Here is a 19,105-nt window from a genome sequence, read left to right as displayed (position 1 = left end):
TTCTTCTGTTTTCTTTTACTTGTTGTTGTTGTTGTTGTTGTTGTTGAGACAGGGTTCCTCTCTATAGCACTGGCTTCCCTGGAACTCACTTTGTAGACCAGGCTGGTCTCTAATTTAGAAATCTGCCTGTCCTTGCCTTCTGAGTTCTGGGATTAAATGCGTGTACCACCATGGCTGACTTATTAACTTCTTATTTTTATAAAATTAATTTTAGGAGCTCAAATCTGTTTAGCATAGTCTTCTTCACATGCTCAGAAGTTCTCGTAGAGAAGAGTCTTGGTCCAGCATTCACTCCCAACCCATAACCATTGCCCATCAGGAATTCATATATATGACAGAGGCAACAGCATTGTGTCTGGCGTAAACGGGCAAGATCTTCAGTCCCAGGCAATGGGCAAGTATGATATTTGAAGAGAATGGAAGCCACTTAGACAGTGTGATCTAGCACAACAGGTCTACAGCCAGGTAGAAGACAATACCTCTGAAGAGTCTGAGCATGACATCACTCAAGAAGAAGAGTAGGAGGAAGCCTTCTTCCCAGGCCCTGGGGAATATTGTTGGCTGCAGAATTTCTCACGGGTGGAAGGAAGGTAATGAGCCTGTCACCCATTGGAAGGCCATCATTCTAGGTCAACTGCCAACAAACCCTTCTCTTTATTTGGTGAAGTATGACGGAATTGACAGTGTCTACGGACAGGAGCTCCACAGCGATGAGAGGATTTTAAATCTTAAGGTCTTGCCTCCCAAAGTAGTTTTTCTTCAGGTGAGGGATGTCCACCTCGCCAGCGCCCTGGTTTGCAGAGAGGTACAACACAAATTTGAGGGGAAAGATGGCTCTGAGGACAACTGGAGTGGGATGGTGCTAGCCCAGGTGCCATTCTTACAGGACTATTTTTACATTTCCTACAAGAAGGATCCGGTCCTCTACGTCTATCAGCTCCTGGATGACTACAAGGAAGGTAACCTCCACATCATTCCAGAGACCCCTCTGGCTGAGGCGAGATCAGGTGATGACAATGACTTCTTAATAGGTTCCTGGGTGCAGTACACCAGAGATGATGGATCCAAAAAGTTCGGAAAGGTTGTTTACAAAGTTCTAGCCAATTCTACTGTGTACTTTATCAAATTTCTCGGTGACCTACATATCTATGTCTATACTCTGGTGTCAAATATCACTTAAATTAAAAAAAATCACAAAGTACAGAAAAGTAAACTTATAGGATTGAAAAAAATGTTTATTTTCCTGTGTTGGGTACCTATGGGTCTTTGACAACCTCAGTATCTTTGTCAATAAAATTTGTTTTGTTCTAAAAATTAATACGTGTGACATGACATGCTTTTAGTGAACACATTGTTGGAAGAGATGGACTATGGTGGAAAGAACATCAAAGCAAGATGAAAGTTGCATCGCAGGCTGTGAACAGTGCATACATCTAATATTGCACAGGCTAAAATGGACAGGACTTAGATTCTGTGGTCTGCATAGTGAGCAAGGAATTGGAGATATGACTTAGAGGAGCAGGGATGGCAGCAAAAGATGGATTTTTAGGAAGAAGGGGAGAAAGACAGGACATAGATAGAATCTCTGGAATGAAGTCTGAGGGAGAAACAACAAGTTGGGGGAAAGAGTGATAGATAAAAGGAATGTGGCCTTGTTACACAAAGTGCAACCCAGAAAACTGATCCAAAGAGACTCAGAAATCAGACAAAATCAGGTTTCATTTGAATAATGAAACCAAATGAAACTTGTCTCTCATTTTAAGATTTATTATCTTTATTTATATGGGTGGGTAGTAGCTTGAGAGTATAGGTGACCACAGAGACATGAGTTGTCAGATCCCATGGAGCTGGCATTAAAGCTGATTGTTAACCATTGGATATGAATTCAAGAAAACAAATCCAGTTTTTTTGCGGTACAAAAGTACTCTTGACAACATGGTCATCTCTCTATTCCCATTAAGATATCTTTTTAAGAAATCCAATATTAACATGCAGAAAAGAGACCAGGTAGAAGTTAAGAAAGATTAAATTGATGGTAACCTTTAAAAACAATAAAGGACACACAAAGGAGTAAAGGACACTGAGGAACAAAAATATTCTAAGATGAAGTTCTCAAAATGTGAAGCAGGAGACCCAGGAAGAATAGAAATTTTCTGCAAGTAGTTAAAATTGGACATATCCACATTAGGTTCTTTGGTTTCTTAACAAATAGCCAGCCGATCGGGTCAAATAGTAATTTAAAAGAGAAAATGAGTATACGGTGAGATAATATATGGTGGGGCATGGATCCTGACTGCTTTCCCTGAGCACTCTTTGCCTGGGATGAATCCTGTGATCTTTTGGATGTCTCTGTGGAGTGCCCCAGATGACCATCAAAATGTTCCCCATGGCCTGTTCCCCTGGCTCTCCTCCAAACATCTGACTCCCAACATACCTATGTACCATTTCAGCCTGTCTATTCCCTGGAAATTCCAGTCTTAAATTTATGTGTGACCTCATTCTCATAAAACAGTGAAGGTGTACTCAATGCATATGTGCTGACCTCTTTTCTATGCCAGTTCTCATGGGTTTCAAACTCTATGAGGTTGCCCAATATGTTGGTCACTACTCCTGAGTAGCCCCTGTGCTTCATGGGGGTCTTACTGGGTCCCATAAGCACTCTGAGTGTTTCTTTTGTTTGTTTGGTTTTATTGTTGTTGTAGTTTTGTTTTTGTTTTTGTTTTCTTTGGTTTTTTTTTTGTTTTTGTATTTGTATTTTTTTTTTGTTTTGTTTTTAGTCAGGCTTGTCATGGACTCAATCATTTGTGTTTTTTCTCTAGAATAAGTTTAAATGCCAAATGACTTGAAAATACTCTCTATTGTTGATTAATTTTGGTATTTAAGAGAGTTTTTGTGCTAGCTGGATGTCTTAATTAGGGTTCCAATGCTGTGAAAAATCACTATGACTAAGGCAACTCATTAGAAACATTTCATTAGGGCTTTTCAACATTTCATTGCAGTTTCAAAGGTTCAGTCCACTATCATCAAGGAAGTAAACATGCAAGTGGCTGGGAATATCTGGTGGTGGAGAGGAAGCTTAGAGTCTTCTGCATGCAGGGATGGTGTCTTCCACACTGAGCAGAGCTTTAAAGCCTCACAGTTATATGCTTCCTCCAAAGAGGCTACACCTACTCCTATAAGGCCACACCTCCTCGTAGTCCAACTACATTCAGAGTGCCATACTGGTTTCATAGAAACTTGACAAGATCTAGAGTCTTGAAAGAGGAGGAGCCTCAGTTGAGAAAATGCCTCTTTAAGATCAAGCTGTAAGGAATTTTCTTAATTGGTGGGAGAGGACCCAGTTCATTGTGGGTGGTGACACCCTTGTGGTGGTAGTCTTGTGCTCCTCATGGAAGCAAGACTTAAGGAGCATGTCAATAAGCATCACCACTCCATGGCCTATGCATGAGCTTCTGGATCCAAGAACCTGTGTTGTTTCAGTTTCTTTCCCAACTACTTTGATGATGAACAGCAATGTGGAATATAAGCTGAATAAAACTTTTGCTATGGAAATAGCTCTTTGGACATGGTATGTCCTTACAACAATAGAAATTTTAAGTAAGACAATTTCTTAGAGAAACAAAATATCTAATAGTACCACTGTCACTTATCCTATAAGGACAAATAATGTGTAGGTGTTTTATTTTAATTTAAAGGTAAGATATTCTCATGTATATAATGACATGCAATTGTTCTAGTTTGCATCTTTCTCACACTGATGAATACTAACATCAAACATAACTTGGGAATATAAGGGTTATTAGCTTACATGTTACAGACTATTACCAAGGAAGGCAAAACAGGAACTTGAAGCATTACCAGGAAAGAGTGCTTATTGCTTGACCCTATCTTAGTCATTGTTCTATTGCTGTGAAGAGACATCATGGATAAAACAACTATTATGAAACAAAGCATTAACTGGGGGCTTGAATACACTTACAGAAGTTTAGTCCAACATCAAGTTAGTGACCGCAGCACTGGAGCAATAGAACTATTGATCCTTAGACAGAGACAGATATTCTGCCATTACATTGGTTTCTTGAAAACTCAAAGACCACCCTTATTGACACTACCACTTCCTCCAATGAAGCCACATCTTCTCTCATTCCTTCTAATCCTTAAACACACTGCCAATCCCTGGTGACTAAATATCCATATATATGAATCTATAGGGGATATTCTTATTCAAACCACCAAAAATCATGTGGCTTGATCAAATATTTTATTTAAATACAGAGTAAAAGCCTCCCTTTTATAAATGACTACTGATGAGCTTACCCACAGTTGCCTACCCTCACACATCGACCATCAAGGAAGAAAATGTCCCATAGACTTACCCAAAAACCAAGTGAATAGAGACAATTCTTCAATTGTTCTCTCTCCTAAGGTGATGCTAGATTGTCAAGTTGGAGATAAAAAAAAATCCCAGCACATTAAGGTTTATCCTGCTCCATAACCCACACAAACATTATTCATCCCAATCTCCTCCTTCTGACTAGGTATAGACCCACTTCCCTCCATGGCAGAAGTGAAGGGTAAGTACCTCCAACAGCAAGAATACTCAATAATAGGTGACAAGTAGTGAATATGTCTTATAGCCTCACAACACCTACATTCTAATGTGTGTTACACTTTCTGGGAGACACTCCAATCTGTCCAACTTCCTGCCAAGTCAGCTTTAACCAGAAAAAATTCTCATCAATTAATCCAATGACTTTTAATTGATTTATTTCTCCTGAGGGAATGGAGTGTTACCCCTTCATGGATGTATTGGTGTCTGATTCATAAGTAATAAAACCCACTACTATTAACAGCTAAATCACAGGTGCTATGACAAATAACAACTCATATGAGAAGCATCACATTTAGTTAAGCCTTTTCAGAAGTTTTATTGGAGTTTTATTTATGTACTATATAAATCCATTGATTTATTTATTTTTAAGTGTGTAATTTAATGATTCTAAACACATCTCACCACTGTCATTTTTCACGCATTTTTCTGGTACTTCATATGATATTGAAATCTACTATAATACAATAGTGAATTCAGAAAAAAGACCAGTGGTGTGGGTAGCAGCAAAGTTCTTGAGTCTCAAAGACAACAGATACCGTGGCTGAATATTCCAACTACAACAACTAGGTAACATTGGTTCTACACTTAGCATGCCGTTTCTAGAAAAAAAAATTAAAGAATTAAGCCATGTTTCCTCTGAACCTGACATGTTACTATCACAAATGAAAGAAGGATCCATGATCACATGAATATGAAAGGGGCATGAAGCAGCACAACTGTTCAACTTATTGGCAGCTAGTCAGCATTAACACAAGAAGGGACAAAGACAATAAACAGCTTTGAAGACATGTCCAAATGACCACGTTCATTTACAAGTTTTTTACCCATTCCATGCACATTCATTGATTGATTAACTCATTGATTAAAGCCCTCAGGTTCCAATCACTTTTCAGAGAGCATATTGTACTACCTATGAACATTGTACTGTGGACCAAAGCCTTCATCAAAGACCCATGACTGACATTTCAAAACAATTTAACCACAGAATTCTTTATTTGAAACAAAGTGATAGGATCCATCTATCTCTTCAAGGATATCTCCGTTTTGTTCAAAAAGAACAAAAATGCAATGCAAGTTCAGGATATTGATCACCTATCCATGCATCTTAAACCCATAGGTTCTAGCCAGAATGTAAGGTCAGAAGTCTAAACTTCACCTATACTACAACTAACTCTGAAGATATCTAGCAATCTCCAGTTCCTTTCTGGTACTTACCCACACCAAGTCTGCATTAAGGAATATAGTCTAGTGTGAGATAGTGCCAGCAGTTAATTGCAAAATCCCACTCTGAGTTGAGTTGTATGTAAACTCAGACATCTGTAATATAGACACACATGCATATTCACAAATACTCACAGAAAGAGGCAAGAAGTAGAGGAGCTGAATCTTAGAAATCCTCAAGGAAGAGAATGAAAATCTTGTAAGGCACAGAGGTAAGAGAAAAACTGTGTCTTTCTGCACAAAATCAGACCATTCTTTCTTCCATCACTGAACGGGAAGGCTCACTATCACTTATCACTATCTGATAAGGTATAGACAGTTGATGAAGGATGAATAGTCAGTTTTCATCAAAGGTATTGACTTTGAAGGTGATAGATTGTTCATTCTCTACTGGAAGCCAGATGTCCAAGAGTTTATGGGAAACACAAATGATTTGAATGGGTTGTAACAAAGGGGAGAAGACGAGATATGAAGTTGGCAGGAGGAGATAGGTGGGAATGGGCCAGGTTTTGTTCTGGGAGGAGTTACTAAAAGAATTGGAAAGTAAATTCCATCAAAATATAGTGTATGAAATTCTCAAGGAATTAAGGAAAGTAGTTCTTAATATACCATGTCTGTACTGAACACACACAGACCACTTATATGTCCATCTTCTAAATAACAAATTCTTATACAGCAGTTTCATTACATTGAGGGCAAAAGTAATCCAGAGGTTATTTAAAATAAAGAAGAATCTGGGGAGATGTCCCAGGGGTAAAGCCAAGTGTTTGGTCAAACATTCACCTACAACACCAGTGCTTAGGAATTGGAGTGGCAGAGACAGAAGGATGACTGTGGCTTCCTGAATGTCAGCCTCACTCCTAGCTCAGCAAGAAACCCTGTCACAAGGGGAAAATTAGGGAGTGAAGTAGCAGAAAACAGTATACCCTTCCCTATCCTCTGCACTTACCTGTATATTTCTGTATGCATACACATATCAATATGATTACTTTATAAAAGAGGTTACTTTGCATAAATTATAGGCAAAAGCAATGTTGTTTTAACCTAGAGACCTGAAGACTTTTATATCATTAGGGTCCTGGAGAAACTCTCCAGATATAGAGGATTGATATATCTTCTTCCTGTGCTAAGGAAACCTCAGTTAAGTGTGTGTGTCAGTGACTTTAAACACCTTTCTTCCTCTAGATTCCTATTTATACCACAGAATGGTCTGTAAATAATGAAAATATGAAAATAAGACTTTTTCAGGGTGTTGCCTTCTTTTAAAATCATATTTATAATATTTTACTAAATCGATGGGAAATCTTCTGCTCCAAGGAACAATGGATTCAATCCTGTTGACTTCTGTTTTATCCCATTATGAATAGGAATTAATTATACATCAACATTTCTCACGATTTGAACTAAATCAGGAATAAGGGATATGTTTCCATGAAAATAAGTAATGCCAATATGGTTAATCAAGTAGAAATGTGTGTGTGGGTGTGGGGTGGGGTTAGGATGCCTTTGGATTATTTGAGAATGATGGCTGATCAGAAATATGTTATGCAAATAACCCTAAACTGTGAGAAATGAAAAGAAATGATATAAACTATACTACCAAGTGTCATGGCCTCTTATTAGTTGATTTCATTTTCTTTTTCATTCCTTTATTCTTTTGAATAAATGTGTGCCACAGATGATCACACGTTCAAATGTGTTAGTTTTCCAGGTGATGGGCTGTTTAGAATGAATTAGAATTTGTTTTATTATTAAAGGAGACTTGTCACAGAGCCTTGAAATATCAAAAACCCATCAGGCTCTCTCTCTCTCTCTCTCTCTCTCTCTCTCTCTCTCTCTCTCTCTCTCTCTCTCTCTCTCTTTCTCTCTCTCTCTCTCTCTCTCTCTCTCTCTCTCTCTCTCTCTCTCTCTCTCTCTCTCTCTCCCTCTTTCATTACTCTCTGCCATCTCCATCATAAGTTGTTGGCTCTCAACTACTGCTCTACATGTTTTGCCTCTGTGTTGCCATGATGTCTACCATGATATCCTGGACTTGCCCTCTGGAACTCTAAGACCACAATTAAATGTTTCCTCTTATAAGTTGGTTTGGTCATGATGTCTCTCACAGCAAGAGAACAGTAACCAAGACATACATACTCCTGTTTATTTTTTGAAACATTCTTTATTTCTTTCATTAAAGTTACCTTTAATGAAAGGTCCATTGAACAGTTTTAAGAATAATGTTAATGGGCCCATATAAATAGTGCCAATAGGTGTGGCACTCTCAGGAGGTGTGGAATAGTTTCATGAGGTGTGACATTGGTGGAGTAGTTGGGACACTGATGGAGATGTGTCTTTGTTGAGTTGGTGTGATCTTGTTGGAAGAAATGCAACAATTTGGTGGTAGGCTTGGATGTCTGCTGTCCTTAAGCAATCTCCAGTTTGACACAGTCTCCATCTGCTTCCTGTATATCAAGACCTAAAACTCATCTCCTTCTCCAACACTGTGTCTGTCTGAAGGCAACCATGTTTCCAGCCATGAAAATAATGGAGTAAACATCTGAAAAGAAGTTACAAAGTGTTCAAAATTTACTATGATCCTGGTGACACTTCATGTCAATAGAACCCATACTAATACTCACATAAACACTCAAAAACACATTTGATGTTGAGTGGGAACAGACTTTAATGCCCTCTGCCTACTGCCAGGAAGCTATTCATTTCCAAGCAGCTATCAGATGAAGATGTAGAACTCTCAGCTCCAAATGAACCATGCCTGCCTGGATCCTGACATATTCTTACCTTGATGATAATGGACTGAAATTCTGAACCTGTAAGCCAGCCCCAATTAAATGGTTTTCTAATAAAACATGCATTTATAAGTGTGTCTGTTTACAGCAATAAAATCCTAACACACACATGTACATATTCACCTAGATATACTGAGTCACAGACACACACACATGGAAATATTCACACACACACACACACACACACACACACACACACACACACACACACACACACACAAACACATTCATTTACAGGGACTTTAGATTCAGCCAGTACCCATGCAATTTAATTGGGGTGTCGAATACAGGTGTTTGTGGAACATGACTATTGCTCTTTCTTTTAGGAATTATGTGGACAATATCTGCACACTCACTTCATTCCTCCTCAACATCAGAAATCTCAATTTAAAGAAAGTGAGATAATGAGAAGTAGTTTTAGATACCTCTTTTTTTTTTTCATTTGAGTAGCTTCGACTTCAAATCACCAAGGAAAAATAAACATAACAGGAAAGAAATTCATATTAAAATGCCCTTGACAAGCTCATAATACATTCTCCATAATGAATATAAACTTTTATTTAGAATTCCCAAGGAAATGAGACTTTTGAAAAATCCTTAATTTCAGATAGGCTTTGGTATTTCATTTCCCTGCAAAGGAAAACCAATGTAAAAAGACAGAATCTAGATTGCATTGTGCACAAGTTGAATCAGAAACATTTGATATTGTGAATTCAGGGACTCACCACATTTTTACAAATATATATATATATATTGGGGGGGTGAAAGGAGACATCTGGAGAACAATAAGACCCTCATTAGCATTTAACATTCCTGAAGTCAAGTAATAACCTCTAACAACATCAATAACAACAACAACAAAAACAACAATAATAGATGTTCATTAGAAAGAATTTTTTTTAATAACCTTCCATTAGCCTCAGAAAGAGGGGGCATAATCCATCTGCAACACTTTATAGATACTTATTACAATTACCACTAAAGTTTTTAAAATAATATGGATTTTTAAAAATGAAATTGAATTAAAATAGATTTTTTTAGCTGTTAAAAGGGGGAAAATGTGTTCTAGAACGAAATAAAGAGTGTAAGAACTAATTGATTTTTTTAATAAAGAACATCCTTATAACTCATGTGTCAGTAAGTATCAGAATTATAATGCAGTGGATTTTCTCATTGTAGAATAATTTTAATGTGTTTGAATATTTCCAGATTCAAGAATGGATCTCAGAATTTTCACAAGACAAGAAGAAGTCACCAAGTAGTTTCTCGCTTTTGTTTCAAAAGTCTTCGTTCCTTTTCTGCAGAGTCCCAGACATTCCAGGGAAGGGTTTGAAACATCCAACAACTTCTGAGACCATAACCTCAGAGGGAAGCTACCTTTCTCAGTAAATGGAACTAGGAAAGCTGAAAAGATTCATCCAATCGCTTTAGAACAAAAGTGGCAGCTGGTTCACAGAACAAGGTATCATTTAGCAACTCAGCCAAGAAATAAGAGGATTTGAAATGATAATAACACAGAGTAATAAAAACCACTATGCAATTGTAATTTAATCGCATATATATACTTTGGACAGAGAAAGCAATCAAATCTTGGGATCTCTCTGCTCAGCACAATGAAACTCTGGGTCATGCTGCAGATGTCCCAAGTTTATGGCTCATCTCAGATACTGGAAGTCTCTGGGAAACTAGAACTACATCATGTAAGTGCTGTGAGTCCAAAGACATGACTTCATAAATTGTTCAAGTCCTCATCTTGCTTGGAAAAAAAAAATCACAAAGCACCAGAAGTAATAAGAAGTTCATGGTATCAATGTCAACAGGTAAGCACTACTAACAAATATCTGTTAAGCATTGGATTGTTACCAACACAAATGAGGAGATGATTTTTAAATTTAAATGCAGTTACATTTTAATAATTCGTAGTAATGTTAAGTGTCCAGTGTGAAACTGTGGGTTTAGGGGAAGTTGATGAAGTGAGAGAGAATATGGCCAGCAGAAGGTTCTGTGCTCTGTGAAGGCTGACATGGGAGGAGTGAAGGATAATTACCATGCATCCCTGGTTGTGCATCTGGTTGTGTAAATCCACTGACACTACACGGATGGGGGTGAACTAGGGGAAGACAATGGTACCAGATTCTTAGTCTCTGGCATCCCATATAGGGCCTTAAAAAACATAGACAGTCTAATGTTTTAGAGCTTTATTTTAGACAGCAGTGAGAAAAACAAAGGGTAAAAAGATTGTTAGACTTGCCATGGCCAAAAGGAGAGATGGGGAAAGACATAGAAGGAAGGACAGAAAGCAAGTTAGAGAGTAAGAAAGGTGAACACTTAGAGAAAGAGGTAAAAGTTTACAGAGTAAGGATTGTAAAAGTTAGAGAGAGAGAGAGAGAGAGAGAGAGAGAGAGAGAGAGAGAGAGAGAGAGAGAGAGAGAGAGGGAGAGACTGATGTAGGGCTAAGTAGCCTCTCATATATTGGGCTTGTTATCTTGCTGTTGCTAGGTAACTAGAAGTTATCTAACCCGAAGATCAGAACCTTTGGTCATTTTGTATGTGACTGCTAGCCATTAGCCACTGCTGGGCGGGAGTGCTTGTGGGTTTGGTAACTTTACCAGGAGCCAGGGTTTCAGAAACACTGAGTAAATGCCTTCCTTCCCATGTAGGTGAAAATTACGACCCATTAGGCTTCATCAGGTTTAAGGACTTCAGCATGACTGGAGACCAGGCATTTTGTACATAGCACAATGCCCCAAGCTCAATGATCAAATTTAACTCTAGCCCCTAGATTTTGTGGTTTCTCAGGCAGAACACCAGGAAAGAGGATGTGAGTTTGAAACTCTGGAGACTCCCACCAGAAGAAATCAAGGCATGGAGGTGGGGTGGGGTAAAATGATCTTAGAAGAAATCTGTAAAACAGTGAAAGGACAATTGAAAAGACATATGGAAAAGACCAGTAACAGGGGATGCCTCAGGAGACCATCCTTGTTTTCATAGCTTGGCAAGACAAAATTCAAATGACCAGTAGTACTGGAGGAGAGTCTGTGAATGCATCAGGGAGGGTAGGGTAAGGGTAGGAGGGAGTGAGGGAGGGTGAGATAGAGAAAAATGTAGAAGAAGAAAAAGAAAGTGAAGGAGAAGAATATGGAGAGGAAGAGAGAAGAAGGAAAAGAAGAGGAATGGGTGGAGCAGAACGACAAGGAGAAGGAGAAGGAAGAAGAACAAAAGAAGAGGAAGAGCAAAAAGAAGGAGGAGGACTTGGAGAAGTAGAAAAAGAGAAGGTTAAATAAGGAGGAGAGAAGGAGAGAAGGAGAATAAGAGAAGGAGGAAGAGAAGGAGAAGTCAAAGGCATAGAAGAAGAAGAAGAAGAAGAAGAAGAAGAAGAAGAAGAAGAAGAAGAAGAAGAAGAAGAAGAAGAAGAAGAAGAAGAAGAAGAAGAAGAAGAAGAAGAAGGTGAAGAAGAAGAAGAAACAGGAGTAGGAGGAGAAGGCGAAGGAAAAGGAGAAGCAGAAGGAGAAAAGAATAAGGAGGAGAAGGATAAGGCAAAGAAGGAGAAACAATAGAAGAAGAAGGTAAACAAGGAGAAGAAATGAGAAAAGATGAGAGCCATAGATAGACAGACAGAGACAGAAAGACAGAGAAACTTAGACATACAGAGTGAGACATGCACATAAACATTCACACAGAGACACACAAGTAGGCACAGAGACAGAGAAAAATATACATATAAAGAGAGACATGCACAGAGACATTCACAGAGTTACACACATTCACACAACTTAATTAAGAAGTATTTAGAAAAATATATCTATGAAATCACGAGGATATTAAGTACTAAATTATGTGAGCAATGAGGAGGAATGAGAACCAAAATAAATTTTGCAAGTCCTCCAACATTCTCCATGCTTCCACACAGCTTAAGCTGTGGGAGTATCAGTTATAGGGCTGTAACTTTTGTTTTCTTCATTTATAATTTACTGTGAATCTCCTTTCTCCACCATTCAATATGGTCAGTAGTTTCCATGTGGAAGGACTTTCCAAAGCATGGCATCTAGTGACAAAGAGAAAACAATTTAAAAAAAGAGTCTCTATGCTAGAGCCAACTGTACAAACAATTCGTAGTTATTCTCTAAATGCAGGGCTCAAAGAACACAGAGGCTCCTCTAGCTGCTACACAGATCTTAAGTATGGCCCCACAGCATCACTGGGAACCTATTGACAATTCTCACTCAGGTCATAAAACTATGGAGCATTCCAATTTCTTGAGTTCCAGAAAAAAAGCCATTTGGAAGCTTATCTCCATAAAAGTAAAGATTGCACTGAAATTTATGAAATGTGAGAATAATTTTAAACGTGCAAATCATTCCACACACACACATTAAAAAAATACATGTAGGCAAAATTGACAGCAATCTATTTGACACAACACCCACCCACACACCCACACACACACACACCCACACACACACACACAGAGAGAGACAGAGAGAGAGAGAGAGAGAGAGAGAGAGAGAGAGAGAGAGAGAGAGAGGAAGGGAAGGAGGGAAGGAAGGAAGTAAGGAAGGAAGGAGGGGAGAGGGGTATGGGTAGGGGAAGAGGTGGAGAGACAGATGTACACTTACAATAATTATTTTTAAGTTAAGTTGTCAAAACTCCTGACACAATGAATGTACAGGAAGAGATGTATATGGCAAAAACTCACCAGGGAAAGACTGGCATGATAAGGACAGCATAGTAGGAAACAACAAGTTCATCTGTGGCATTAAGAGCCTGAATGGGCCCTTCTCACATTTGGTTGGATTTAGAAGCCAAGATTTATGTCAGAACTAGCCAGTTCCCTCCTTCTTGCGCCAGTGACCTCCTTCTGCTAGGGCACAGTCACAAAGGTTCCACAACCTTTCTAGAGAGTTTTTCCAGTTTGAGACAACTGAGAATGTGGGAGAAATCCCTCCCACCCCACAATCTTAATTAAACTAAGCCAGGCAAGTGCAAAACATTTTGAAAACAGTTTAATTTCAATTTTGAAAAGAGAACAGAGAGCTCTACTTTGAAATGGATTAAATTAGTCTTTAGGTTCCATTGTGCACACTAAATGAAATACAATGTAAAAGATTCCGTTTTCTATGTAGCAAATGGGGCTGAAAAGAACACACTTATGGAGATAAAATGCAAAAAAAAAACTGGGATATATAGTAACAATTCAAACTGACAGTGTAAAAAACAATCTATTTACTTAACTGTCCTGTTGACCACAGTGTCATTCATCATTGTGTTAGGGGATACAATCTAGTGATTAATCATCAGGGTTTGACAGTAAAATCCTTAGGCTCAATACACCAGACATTAGCTGGAAAATGATTTACAAGAATGTAATGCCCTTTGGTGTCTTCTCTGTGAATCTGTTGTATGGATGCCCTGTTGTTGGTTGTTTTAGTTGTTGGTGTTGTTTTAAAATAAAAATATTGATTGCAAAAGCAAGTGACAGGTGCCCAATAGGTCTTTGCATCCTCTCTTTCTCCTTCCCATAACTTTTTAATTTTCCCAATCCCCATATTCATTCAAAAATTCAGAAGTTCAAAAAATACAGAAACTCATTTGTCATCTTTACTTTGTCTTTGCATGCTGGTTGCAATCATCTTGTAAGCATTAAAATCAGGCTAACATACTGCGTATGTTCTACAGGGTTTCATTGATGTGAAGAGACATCATGACTCAGGAAAGAAACTCTTATAGGGAAAATTTAATTGAGGTTGTCTTACAGTTTCAGAGGGTCAGTACATTTTGATCTTGGTAGGAAGCATGGCAGCATCCAGGTAGAGGAGGTGCTGGGGAAGGAACTGATTGGTCTATATCTTAGTCTGAAGACAACCAGGTGGAATCTTGTGGCCATAGGTAGCAAAGAAGAGGATCGATTTTTGTCACTGGGTAGAGATTGTGCACTACATAAAAGCAAGCCTACACAATGATGCACTTCCTAAAACAAGCCAACACCTTGTAATAGTGCCACATCCCATGGGCAAAAGATATTCTAATCAACACACTGCATCATAGGAAAGTGGCAGAGAGACATAAAGAAAGATACTGCATGATTGCATTCCTCTAGTCACAGGTGCTACATATCTACATGCTTATATGCACACACATGTGCACACACACACACACACACATATCCTATCTGATATGTATGTCCATCCAAATTTATTTGTCTATTTATTTAATTACTTACTTATTTACTTTGTTTTAAATTTGTTTGTGAAGAACTTTCTACATACATGTAAATGAGTTTGAGCAAATCCATCACTATCTTCTCCTCCTTGAAATGTTCCCCACTTCTCCTGTATCACTCTTATCCTTAAGTCCATGTGCATTTTTATATAGATAGCTGAGTCCATTTAGTCCTGACTACATATGTGTGGTTAGGGACAAATATATACTGGAACACGGGCAACCTTTCACTAGCCAAATCCATGAAGAAAACTGGCCCTCTCACCTGAAGCCATTAATTTCCAATAACTCCTTTGTTGGGGGTGAAAGTTTCTGAGTCTCCCCAATCTATTCTTGGATTTGTCTGTGAAAATTTTGTTGATGGAAACTTAGCCACGGTGAGTAACACACAAACACACACACACACACACACACACACACACACACACACACACACACACACACACACACATACACACCAAATTTTAAAACCAGAGGATTGTTTAAAAGTTTACACAACGTCCAAAATTCAATTCATTTTTGTTGAAACATTTGAATTCCATACGAGATCTTAATACTATCTGTATAAAATTAGATTATAACAATGAATATTTTAAAATTCGGTGGATCTTTATGTGTTAAATAGCACCTACTGAACAAAATCCGTTAGTGCCAAAACACTGATGGCTGCACAAAAAAAAAGTGTAAATCAGTGTCCAAAGGTAAGAATCCACAAGGTAAGGGGGTTGTCAGAGATTAAGGGCATGCAGGATAGTGTATGGAAGCTCTGTAGACCAAAACAGGTATACCGTTAGCAAATAGCCTGGAAAATCTGCCATTCATTCCTTCACAATCTTATACTAGGGAAAATTCAGGTGTAAGTACCCTCAAAAGTGGGAGTAAGAAAACGATAATATACTCCAGGTCTCTTGACTACTAAAAGGAGTGTGGACTGATATCTACAGTGTGAAAGAATTTAGAAATGGCAATGTCCGTTTTTATCTTTTCTGTGACAAAACTTTGTTATTGAGGGGCTGGAGAGATGGCTCAGAACCCTTTGCACCCTCCCATCTGTCTCTAAGTCTGGGAGATCTGACTTCTTCTTCTGGCCATTCCAGGTACTGCAGCCATGTGGCATACACAAAACCTACTTTATATATTTTAAATGAGATATTTAGTTGTTATTAGTGCCCCAAATTTTGAGACTCTCTTATAAACATCATCTGTCAATTAAATAATGTGTATGACAAATGAGCTGAGGAAGAAAATATGAGGTGAGACTTTTCAAAAAGAGAGTATTCTATGAAATATTAGGAGAATAAACAGATTCAGGGACCGATGCTGGCACATATGCTAAGGGAGATATTTAGGAAGATGCTAAGTAAATAGATAAAGGGGTAACTAAAAATGTACAAAACATAAAATATTTTGAATGTGTTAAATACGTTATTCTGGGAATAAGCCACAGTTTGTGGCCCAGGCATTTGTTAATAAGTAGTCTAAGACAAAACTGTCTTTTTTTTTCCTTACAAATTTTATTTTCTCCTCATTATTGTCATACAAATTTGTAAGATGCTAACATATGGACATCATGAGTAGGGAATACAGGAAATTGCGAGTATCCTAGAGAATTCTAAAATTAATGTGTTTTTTTAATTTGAAGTTGGTAGAGGTTTTTGTTTTTTTTTAATTTACATTTTTAAGTTTCAGTATATTCTAAAATATATGTGCTTATATGCACTGTAGAAAATATCTATGTGATGTAAGGAGACATTAATCAAATCTACTAAATTGCTTTCTGGATTCAGTTAGCTTTAGACACTGACAGCTGTGATGATTTAAGATAGGCAGCAGAGTGCTCACAGTATCACTAAGAGATGAACATTAGCTTGTTGTCATATTCACCCACACTCACACATACATAAACACACACAAACACACACACACACATAAACACACACAACACTCACACAAACACACACGCACTCACACACCCACACACACACACACACAAACGCACACCAGCCATTGGAACACAAACCCCAGTAGTGACTCCCGTGACAGTTCTAAATATTTAGACACAGTCCCTAGTCAAAAAGTTCATGGAAACTAAGTCTTCAGGAACCATCCTGGAAAAAATGCATCAAACTTGTCCTTACATTAGTAAGTGATTGAATCTTTGTGACTTCTTTCAATGTTGTTTTATTATAAGTGCCTCCAAGTAATGACTTGGCAAATATCTAAGCAATATCCAACTTTGTTCCCTGTCCTTCACCAATATTCTAGGTAGTCCTTGAGCGGATCCTGGGCTTGGAATTCAGTAAGAATGTTACCTGTAACAACCAGAGTTACCTCTAGTATTATAAGAGAGATTGTGACAGCCATTGCTATATACTACATAGAGTTAGAAATCTCAGGACAACTTTAGGAAAGTATGTTTAGAATATTTGTTATACTTATGCATGGCAGGCTACATTAGTTGTTAGTAGAAAGATTCCCCCATACAATCCCTCTCATATACAGGAATTTACAATGGTTTAGGAAATAACTTGTGCTGTGGTTTGAGGGGGAACAACAGTTTTGAATTATTCATGAGAAGATTAGCTAGAAAGAAACTCCCTAATTAGAACCATGGCTTGAGTGTGAAATCCATTTGCATGGTGTGATCATAAAGTGTTCAAACCTAGCTTCAAAGAATATAGCTGACTTTAGAGAAGAATTCATTTCAGTTATTTTATTGCTCAGTCCCTGCCAGTCATTATGTTTTTATTGCTCTATTTTGGACATGAGTCTTTAAGAATTCAGTAACCTCATTTACCTGGCTGATTTGAAAACCAACTTCCCTATTTGTTTCTATATTAATAATCTGATGATTTCTTTGAGAAATTACATTCAGATACAGCAACCCCTCTGTGTTTGTATCTGATTGACACTTAAATGTCAGCTTCCTGCCCACCTATACCAGGACAACGATTTCTCCCAGAGATTGAGGAGGGCTGATTGAGGCCAGTCTGCAGCAGGCCATCCATTAAAAGCAGTACCTAAGCTTTGGTTGTGGCTTCAAGAATCTGCAACAGTGGCATTGGCTTTTGTTATTTCTTATTTTAGCCATTCTGTCTAGTCTTCCCTATTCCAGAACTTTTTTTCTTTTCTGCATGTGTTTATGTGTGTGTGTGTGTGTGTGTGTGTGTGTGTGTGTGTGTGTGTGTGTGTGTGTGTGTGTGTGTTTAAGAGATACCATGCGTGTTGGCAATTATAAGAGAAAGAACAGTATATATGAAGGTTTTTCCTCTACATGTGCATGCAGACACTTGTTGAAGCCCAAAGTGGATTCAGGAAATGACCCTAATGTGTTGTCTATCTTTTCACTGAGGCAAGGTCTCTCAATTAGAGGAAAAGCTTCTTGGTATGGGTCATCTTTCTAGACAGGTTTCTCTGGGCATCCTTCCCCTGCATTCTGTGATCCTCTAATAGATGATTTCTACATCCACAGGGCATTTATGTTAGTTTTGTAGGGAGCAAGTGATTAACTGCTAGGCTTTCAGTCTAGCCCCTTCCAAAACTCTCTGTTGCAACTCTTTGTCACATTTTCTTTTTAGATGTATCAAGCGTGCTTCACAAACGGAAACTGTATGAATTTGGTGTATGAGGCATGGGGTTCTGAAGAAAAGAAATATTGTAAAAATGATTCTTTTTTTCTTTCTTTCAATATTACATTAGATATTTTCTTCATTTACGTTTTAAAATCAAGACCATCCATCATCTCATCACCCCATTCTATTTCTCTATGTCTCTGTCTCTGTCCATATCCACTCTGTCTCTGTCACTCTAAGATCTATTCCCTTGACATATTCCATATACAGAGAACACCACTGACAATTATTTTCAGTTCACTGTTGCCAGGCTCCAAGGTAAGTTCATTTTAACCTGTACATTGTTGTACATTCTAGACAGTCTATTTCTCAAATAGAAAACTAAATACATTTGTTATCCTGTTAAAACCCTCTAAATGGATACTTATTGTCCTGAGGGTAAGTTGAAAAGTCTTTCTGATGATAGTTGGATGCTATTCCAGAAAGACAAAATGTTGTGTTCTACCATCCTGAATCTGAGAATACATTGGTTTAATTTCTGGAATTTAAGAGAAAACAGGATTAACAAGACAATGAGAATATAAATCTTCCCATTTCATACTTAGAGACACATAGGTTATGGAACTGCTGAACTCAAGGTTTCATGTGTGGTATGCAAGAGGGTTTCCTGGCTTCATATGAGTGGAGTGTCT

At 38.0% G+C, this 19,105-nt stretch overlaps 1 protein-coding gene across 1 annotated transcript; it reads left to right on the top strand.

Moving 5' to 3' along the window:
* The first annotated feature begins 496 nt into the window (after window positions 1–496).
* On the top strand, window positions 497–1,180 carry Gm21387 (predicted gene, 21387). Its single transcript, XM_030251577.1, has one exon. The coding sequence runs from the start codon at window positions 497–499 to the stop codon at window positions 1,178–1,180; it is 684 nt and encodes a 227-aa protein (XP_030107437.1).
* The last annotated feature ends 17,925 nt before the right edge of the window (window positions 1,181–19,105 follow it).

This window comes from Mus musculus, chromosome Y (genome assembly GCF_000001635.26).
Source record: "Mus musculus strain C57BL/6J chromosome Y, GRCm38.p6 C57BL/6J".
NCBI lineage: Eukaryota > Metazoa > Chordata > Mammalia > Rodentia > Muridae > Mus > Mus musculus.
The sequence above is the reverse complement of the archived record's forward strand: the minus strand, read 5'-3'. Positions and strand labels throughout refer to the sequence as shown.